General features: G+C 34.2%; 1 protein-coding gene across 4 annotated transcripts; it reads left to right on the top strand.

Annotated features, from left to right (window-relative positions):
- Window positions 1-3,905: 3,905 nt before the first annotated feature.
- Window positions 3,906-7,926, top strand: LOC127151312 (uncharacterized). Of its 4 annotated transcripts, none has more exons than XR_007824184.1 (8): window positions 3,947-4,178; window positions 4,275-4,742; window positions 5,204-5,265; window positions 5,636-5,883; window positions 6,061-6,181; window positions 6,438-6,583; window positions 6,963-7,010; window positions 7,722-7,926. XR_007824184.1 is itself a non-coding variant. In XM_051090796.1 (8 exons), the coding sequence occupies exons 2-6, from the start codon at window positions 4,688-4,690 to the stop codon at window positions 6,458-6,460; spliced, it is 363 nt and encodes a 120-aa protein (XP_050946753.1). In that variant the 5' UTR covers window positions 3,947-4,178; window positions 4,275-4,687; the 3' UTR covers window positions 6,461-6,583; window positions 6,963-7,010; window positions 7,722-7,926. The 4 variants fall into 4 exon arrangements, 1 of the variants encoding a protein (XP_050946753.1); XM_051090796.1 differs by having other exon boundaries at window positions 5,782-5,883; XR_007824183.1 differs by lacking the exon at window positions 6,061-6,181.
- The last annotated feature ends 1,577 nt before the right edge of the window (window positions 7,927-9,503 follow it).

Raw genomic sequence — 9,503 nt, forward strand, 5'->3', positions numbered from 1 at the left:
ACTTCTCATATGCAAGTAGTAAATCGATTGATTTAGTATCTTGGGTTGTCAATTTCTTCGTGTTCTACTCAATCTATTTTGTGATATATTGATGCAAATTGGCGAACTATAATGATGATCAAAGAAGCACTAATGGTTTTTGTCGATTCTGTGGAACAAATCTGATTTCCTTGAAGTTGTCGAAGCAACATGTTGTTTCTCGTTCAAGTTCCGAATCAGAGTATAGGGCTATGTCATATGTTGTCGCTAAAATCATATAGGAGCGATCGATTTTCGTTAAAATTGGTTTTCCGAGCTTTGGTCCTCCTTTGTTACCATGTGACAATATCAATGCTACATATACGTCACCCAACCTTATAATGCATCAACATTCCAAGCATGTTGTGATTGATCATAATTTCATTCGTGAATGTGTTCATTGCGAACAATTGGTTGTCAAGTTTGTTACCTCTGATGACCAACTCGCATATATAATGACAAAGGCCCTACCATCACCAAAGTTTTAAAACCAAGATCTCTATCCTTGCAAAGGATCGTTCACTTACGGGGAGATGTTAGACGTCACTATGCTTTATTAATACACATTGTAGATCATTTTAATACAAACACATATGTTCATCAACCAAATAAACAACAAATACATTTTTAACCTAATTTTCACCACTATTTTTCACAAGAGTTCCACTTCTTCAACATTGTCCATATTCAACATAAAAGCTTGTGAATAATAAGGCCATCCCATATGAACAAAAAATTTAACGAACAATTCTAACATTACAGTTAACCTCATATGCACAATTTTAAAGTATGTCTAACTATCAACCCCCGTCTAAACACGTTTCCAAAACTAAAACCAATCCCCCTCCCTATATATAAACAATTCTAAAATTTACACACCTATCAATCTCATATGAAGTAATCCTGGCAAAATCTTTTTCATTATGCTCCCACCTCCACAAGATTAATGTAGCAGACCTTGAACTTGCCGCTTTTAGCACTTACATCAATCGTAATAAGATACAAAAAAACCACAAAAAAATATAAAAAAACTTAAAAACTACTAAAGTTACACCACAACCTACAAAAAAAGTCCAAAAAACACAAGGAAAAAGTAAAAACTACTAAAGCTACTAAAAGTAAGCAACACAACCTACAAAGTCTTGAAAACGTATGGAGCAAATGGCAACATGATTCATGAACTCCATTGAAGCTGGAATACATTAATTTCCTAATTAGCTTAAATACCTTAATTTCTACGAACTCCATTAAAAGATTGAAAGATTTCTTCTTACTGGTGCAATAAAAAAGTTAAAAATTTATTGAAATGGCTTGTTTACTTAGCTTAGTGCAAAATAGTCATATTTGTTAAGATCCATGAATAACCATCTCCATTAGCAGAAGCTTGAAGTCTAAAACTTAAAGTGAAGAGAAAAACAATATACAAAAGCAAACTTATGAATTAACATATATAACATAAATAAGACATTGCATGAAATATTCAATCATTTTAGGGGTTAAATGAAGAACAGGCAATGTGCAAAGAATTATATTAATCACTCTGAAAATGAGAGGGATGAATATTCAAAAGGAAAAACCAAGAGTTAAATGAAGCGTATTGTAAAAGATAACCTTTCAACTTGTTTTGAGCATGGGTTTCAGAATTATGGTTTTTCTACAACTTGTATTTCTAGTAAAAATTATGTAATAACATGGGGTCTTTTCAAACATATTAACAAAGCGGAAAAATATTTACACTATATTGAACAATTTCGAAAACGGAAAAAGCCAACATGCCTACAATGAAAAATACAAAAAATGTCCCCGTCAATAAAGCGCATAATATATTTGGTACATGATCGTTTAGATTTGGCTATTGTTTGGTACACGATCGTTTAGATTTGATCGTTTAAATTTGGATAGCTAAATCTAAACGATTTTTTTTTCAAGATTCTTTGTACATGTTCGTTTAATTTGGTTACACGATCGTTTAGATTTGGTACACGATCGTTTAGATTTGATCGTTTAGATATGTGTAGCCAAATCTAAATGATTCTTTTAAAGATTCATTAGTACACAATTGTTTAGATTTGGCTACACAGTCTAAGTGATTCTCATAACTCTCATCAAGCTCTGAATTAAAAAAAAAATAATAAAATAAAATAGAATTAAAAGTTAATAATTAACTAGGAAAAAAACAGATTATATGCTCCAGTAAGGTGAATGACAACCTCAACAAATCTTTCATGAAGTTTAAGGGCTCCATTTCAACCTTGGCTTTGCATCAATAGACAAACCCATAACGCGTTGAGGCAAACTTTATTTTATTCAAGGAGTTGATAAAATAACCACTCACTAGACATTTTTGTCTAACCTTTTAAATGTTTTGTTTTATTTCCCCTCAGGTAGTAAAGGACATCTAGTGTTGAATTTGCAACCTTGAACACCTATTGTACCACTAGTGAAACTTATCATTTTGGTAATGGCTATTGTCAGCTCGCAAAAGATGTAGAAGCTAAACAAGAAGAGTCAAAATGTTGTTTTGAGTTGTATACAATTCTTTTCAAAGAAACTTTGTATTAAGTACTGCATGTACTTTGTTATTTAAAATATCAATGATGTCTTCTTATTTCATTTGAGTTCATATTCCGTGTTTAAAAACTTGTTAGTTGCATTTATTGTCGCTTACTAGGCATTCTGCGTGTCATCTCGTAAAGAGACTTATGTAGAATGTCTAGGTGATCACGTCTCCACTTGGTCGCATAGAGTGACATTTAGGACGAGCGTGACAAGTTGGTATCAGAGCATAAGTACTTGGAAAAAGTATTGGTTAAAGTCATGCATGTAGAGAGTCGCATGATGGTATGAAAATCTAATGTATTGATGTATTATAGGAATTATGGCACCACGAGGAAGGCCAAGGTGAGTCAGTTAAAGTAGCAACGGATGATCCAGCTACTAGGAACGCTAATAGAGTGCAAGCATTCGATGAGATGTCTAGCAACCTTCAAGAGACGATGGTGGGACAAAATGCGGAGAATCACCTTTCTCAAAAGTTAGAAAAGAGGTTTAGTATTGAGAGGTTGAATGCGTTGGGAGCAACGACCTTTGAAGGAACCATTAACCTAACGAATGTGAAGAAGTGGTTAAGTTTGAGAGAGTTTTTTGGAGTGATGGATTGCCCGGAGGAAAGAAAGGTGAAAGTAGCAACATTCTTGTTGTAAAATATCGTTGAAGATTGGTGGACTCCATGCAGCTAGACTAGACAGAGTAAACTTTGTCATATGGGAGGAGGTTAGGAAGACGTTTAAGGACAAGTTCTACCCTTGTTCCTTTTGTGACATGAAGAGAAAGAAATTTATGAGTTTGGTTCAAGGCGATATGACTGCCACAGAGTATGAGAAAAGATTTATCGAGTTGGCTAAATATGCTTTAGCGGGCCTTGTGATCGATGAGGCTGAAAAATGCAAGTGGTTTGAAGATGTTTGCAAACTGAGATTAGAGCACCAGTGACGACCAACATGGATTGGTTAGATTTCTCAAAATTAGTTAAATATGCATTGAGAGTTAAAAAATGCATGACAAATGAAAAGAAGAGCAAGGTTGTGAAGGAAGACCCATACGGTCTAAATCCTGGTAGCTTGCAAGTTGGTGAACTCGCAATGAGAATAGGTGTTATCATTAGAAGAAATGGGCTTTGATGTTGGTTGGAAAAAATGAAAATGGATCTTTAATGTCACTTTTTAAAATACGGATGTTTAATGTCGGTTTTAAATCGACATCAAAGAGAGAGCTTTAATGTCAGTTTAAAACCGACATTAAAGTTATGATTAATTTTTTTTAATTATTTTAATTTTATAAAATTAAGTTAATAAAGTTAAAAGCCACATTAAACCTAATTTACTCTTGGCATCTCACGATTTTTCTCAACTCTCACATTACTCTCTCACGCTTTTCTTCCCTTTCTTCTCAATCTCACTTTAAGGTTTAGGGCTGAACCACCACCGTCGAGCCATCTACCATCGAGCCTTCATGCTCAATCGTCCCTCGTGCTTACCACCGCCACGCCGTCCATTGTTACACTGTCCCAGACCTTCGAAGATCTGTTATCCACGTTGCACCGTCCGAGATGTTCGGAAATCTACCGAACACCAATCTGGCAACCTCTTCGTCATCCAATGGTTATAATCTTATGTCCATTTTTAGTTTTTTAGCGCAAGCTTCAAAGTAGTCTTAAACCCTAACTTTGCTTTTCTTTCTCTCTTTATTTTTTGAAGGAAAATATAAACCCTAACCTTCGCGTGACAGCGGCGAACCCACTGGAACAGCAAACGGACACGTCAGAGAAATGCCGCCAAGTACTTCTTCGAAATTGTCTTAAAATTCTGCTGAGAAAGTTAGACTAGATAGATCACCGTCGTCGGACGTCCACATTGCCTTTCAGTTACTATGAAGGCCGTTCGCCTTCTCTTTTCCCTTAGACCAGTAGCTACCTCGCCTTCGCATCGGTAGCGTTATTCTCTTTGTCTTCATCATTAATCACTAAATCGATGAACTCTGTCGCCACGCTAAGGCAAAGAAGCAAGGTTCTATATACAAAAATCAGCCGAAATTTACGTGGGAGTCTGCTAATTTCTTTGGTACAGTTGAACGGCCCCTTAAAGTGATTACTTGGAACTGTTGCACAGTTATGGCTTGGACAATTTTTCGTGCAAAGTCTCTCCAGATTCTAACAGCAGTTTTAGGTACTTTCTTCCGTAGGGTATGTAATTTTTTGAAACAGGTCGTTTTATTAGATGCTGTATGAACATCACTTTGTTTCTCTTGGTTCAACAATGCAATTTGTATTATCTTGAAAGGCTTTTGTCTAATGGATTGTATTTTTGCAATGTATTGCTTGCTCTTTAAAATCTAAAATCCCTCAAATAATTTTTCTTTGAATTGAAGAAATTTTTTATAATTAATGAGATGTGTTTGTTTTGTTGTACGCATGATAATGGGAGCTTCTACATCATCAGTTTGGTACAATTTAAGGGTGGCTCATCCGACGAAGGATGTGCAGATTATAGATCATGATATAACATTGTTTTTTCAACCCATGTTCATGCTTGGAATCACTATGGGTGTCTTTCTTTCTTTTTTCTTTTCCCAACTCCAGACTTATGCATAGTTATATGGGTTCTTTTTTTGGTTGTTTGATTCACAGGGACTTCCTCCATGTCTTTCTTTGAGGGAATTGAGATGCGGAAAGATGAAATTATTCTCAAGGTTTTCTAATTGATTTTCATATGTTGTAACAATGTTTGGTTTTGTTTGAAGGTCATAAAATTTGCTCTTTGTTGGTTTTTTTCCTTTTCCCCATAAAGAATTTGCTAAAAAATATGAGACCGTTGTGAATTCTCATGGCGAACGTAAGTAAAATGGTTATTTGAAGTCTTTTAATAACAATTTCGACTTTTTAGCTAAAAGGTATATCACCTTGTTTGACAATTCTTTTGGCTCGATTCGGATAGTTTGAACTTTTAGCTAAATAATCAAAATGAATAGGATAAAAGGAAAAGGGAAGATGGAGCTAGCTAAGAAATTGTTAATGTTTTGTATTTATCTTTTCTCTTTCTCTTTTTTTGTGGTTTTGCAGTATTGGTTGATGCTGAGTATGACCCCCTGATTCTAAAAGAACAGAAAACAGAACTGGTGGAGCTCAAATTTATTGATTCATTGTTTATGCAAATGGAGAATCTGAATGAACTAAATGTTTTTGTTATCTTGACCTTTTTTCTCCAGGAATTAATGTGCTTCAATCTATACGATGGGAAAGGAATCTCCATTTTGTTTGTTGTTTGGATTTCTTTTCTCATACTTCAAGTTTTGAAGGTCTCTTTGCAGGTTTGTATTATTTAAAACTTTAATCAATACCCCATTTGTTATTTGATTATTAACAGTCTTTTTGGGATCATACTAATGTTAGGAGAATAGTCAAATTGCTAAAAGCACTATAATGACAATCTTCATAAAAGACTATTGTTTTTTGATTTGGCATATTGGTTCTTGAACTCTTGACAGGACAAAAAGCACTTGATGTTTTCAATGGTCAAATGCAATGGTATATTTGTATATATTTTTTACTTCAGTAGAGGTAGCTTGACATTGAGTTTAGGGAATCTGCTAATGAACAGAGATGGAGGTAATGGAATTTTCTAAAGTTAATAATATTTCTTGTAGCACTAAAGTTAATATATTTCCCTTTGTTGTATTTTCATTTATTCTATGAACTGTTTGTGTGGTAGTCTCCGTAAAAAGAAATTGTGAACTTGTTAAAACATGTGAAAAAATTTCTAAATCTCACAACAGAAATTTCTGTTTGATATTAGGTGGTTTTCTTTAGCTACCTTTTCTTTTACTCTTAATCACATTATTCTATTGTCACATTTATTTTTTAGTGTGCAAAGCGAGAGGGCAATAGTTACAGAAATTGCTGGAACTACCAGGGATGTAATTGAAGCAAATGTAACAGTTTCTGGCATTCCTATGACTCTTCTTGAGATAGCTGGAATTAGGGAAACAAATGACATTGTAGAAAAGATTGGTATGATTTACAAATTTCCTAATGTTTAGTGTCTTAATTCAGCATTTCACATAATGCCCAAATATTCCTTTTGAGCTAGGTTGATTTGCATGTACACTGTGCAATTGTAACTTATCCTAGGCCTGATCTACCATAAGAACTATAGTAATTGGTTATAATAAGATTTTGTAATGGCTTTTGTTATTTCCCCTTTCAGTCTCAAATTTCGGTCAATTTTAATTGTGATAAATTGTCTTGTATTTGTGGCATTTGGTTCTTGAAATTTTGGAGGATATTGGGGAAAAAGTATCGATTAGAATGAGAGCTTTTAACCTTTTTGGAATTCATTTGACTGGGGAATTTGAGTTAGAACTAAAGTAGATCGCTTGTATGGATGCAGGAATCGTGCAGAGAAGTTCAAGTTGTAATCAATTATTGGAAACCTCAGGTGCCTCCTCTTTTATTAATCTTGATTGTCTTAGATGGGTTGTTTTGCTAGCTATTTGCCTCCTTTCATGTTTTTACACGTTGCGTTTGAGTTTGCGTTTGCTTATATGAATGCAAGTCATTTTCAATCCTTGTTATGTATTTTGTTCCATAAATCCATCAACTCTATTTCTTCCATTGATGCTTCCAGATTTGGCAGTTGAACTTTATAAGAAGTCTTTGGTCCTTGCCATTTAATTTTAGCACTTCACTTAGCAAAAGTCTCATGGTGGGTTTAAAGTTGTTACTGTGACAATGACGCGTACCTTAAACAAACTAAACAACATGGCAAGAACTGTATTTGAAATAGTTTTAATTTGAATCTTTTAAAATTTCCTCAACAATAGCAATATTTTTTGAAAGCTACAAAAACTATTTTCAAATTGATATAGTAGCAGCTGATGCCAACGACCTGTGCTCTTGAGTTGAATTAAAATTTCTGGTTCTAGAAATATCTTTCCTTTGCCCATGTTTTTTTGTAGTTCTCAAAATATTCTGGATCTTTTGGTCTCTCGTTCTACTGCTGTTTAGCATTTTCAGAGTTCCTTAGTCTGTTGCAAGAAGTCTTAGTACATAAATATATACTTTGTTGTGAACTGTTTTGTAATACTTAGTTTTGAAGATGAACTCTGTAAGCTGTTGTTTGATTATTTGACCCATTCTTGTATTGCAGGCTTCGTGAATTGAAACAGCTTGATGAGTACTTTTGTATGTTTATTCATTTTTGTGAATGATGTTCTGTATTTAATTGTTAGTCCTTGAATTTGAGGTCGCTACATTCACAAATATGAATATGTATTTAGTGAAGGAACTTTCTGTTGTACGTATACATTGGTTATTAATCACGATCTTATATATTATTTTTATATTTTTGAGTTTTAACTTACAGTTGTTGGTTGTTTATTTAATTATATTTTATTATATATAATTCAAGCCAAATAATGTTGGTTTTGCCATCATAAAAACTAGTGTAAATACGACATTAAATGTGTCTTTAATGTCGGTTTTAAAAAAGACATTAAAGACATCTTTAATGTCGGTGGAAAAACGACATTAAAGATATCTCATAAACGACATTAAAGATATCTTTAATGTCGGTTATCCACCGACATTAAAGATCAACCGACATTAAAGGCCTTCAATAACACCTTCAAAGATGTCGGTTTATAACCGACATTAAAGCCCAACCGACATTAAAGACCTTTAATAACGCTCGCAAAGATGTCGGTCGCCAAGTGACATTAAAGGTCTTTAATGTCGATTTTAAATCGACATTAAAGGCTAGATTTCTTGTAGTGTATGGGCTAGGCATTTAGCAGCGAGGAGATTTTAAAACTTGTTCTCATGTTCCATTTGGATTCATAATGATTCATGGAGGAAGATTTTAGAGTAGAGGCAAGGAAGAGGAAATACTTCAGTTTGAACAGAGAATGTTCCTCAAAGGAGAGGCAGGTAGCTGGACTGAGTCCAAATTTTGAAGAAAGGATTCGTTTTTCAAAGAATTGCTTCAATTGCAGACAACTAGGGCATTTTGGTAGATATTGTTCTAACTTAGGAATTTAAGGTAACTCAATGATCGTATCGCAATGACTACCAGCCTTACTGCCCAGATGAATTTGAAGTAGGTCATAGTGGAGTCAGAGGACCTGAAAGACCCAAGTCCCAAGGAAATTTATGTTGTGACTCAAAGTGAGGTCAGAAACAATCCTCACATGATTAAAGGTTCGTTGATGATTTGTATTTCTCCTAGCCTTGTGTTGTTTGATTTCGGAGATACACTCTTTTATTTCTCTATCACATGCTAAGACTTTGAAACATAAGATAAAGCCCTTAGAAAGTGGAATGTTGATTAGCATTCCACTTTTTAAGGGTTTTTCGAAGATACACATTCTTTTATTTCTCTATCACATGCTAAGACTTTGAAACATAAGATAAAGCCCTTAGAAAGTGGATTGTTTATTAGCACACCTTTAGGCAAAGTGTTCATGGTAGAGTCTGTGTGTAGAAATTGTGAGATAAAGGTTGAGAATATCGCATTGAAAGTGGACTTGATTTTATTTGAGCTTGATGAACTAGACGTGATTTTGGGAATGGATTTTCTTACCTAGTATCATGTAGTATTAGATTGCTCCAATAAGAAGATAGTATTGAGGGAACCAGGAAAGTTTGAAATCAAATTCGTAGGCAATAAGAAAGTGGGGTTAACAAGAATAATATCCATACTTAAGAGAGGAAGTTGTTAAAGAAATGGCATATCGCGTATCTTGCTTGCGTAGTAGACACCCAAGTGGTCAAGAATGACCCAAGAAGCGTACCTATTATTTACAAATTCTTAGATGTGTTTCTAAAGGAAGTGAGTGGATTACCATCGAAAAAGCAAAATTGAGTTTACGATTGAAATTGTTCCTGGAACAAAGCCAATTTCTCAAACTTCTTATCGCATGGCACCAAGTGA

The sequence above is a fragment of the Cucumis melo genome, chromosome 10 (genome assembly GCF_025177605.1).
Source record: "Cucumis melo cultivar AY chromosome 10, USDA_Cmelo_AY_1.0, whole genome shotgun sequence".
Classification (NCBI taxonomy): Eukaryota; Viridiplantae; Streptophyta; class Magnoliopsida; order Cucurbitales; family Cucurbitaceae; genus Cucumis; species Cucumis melo.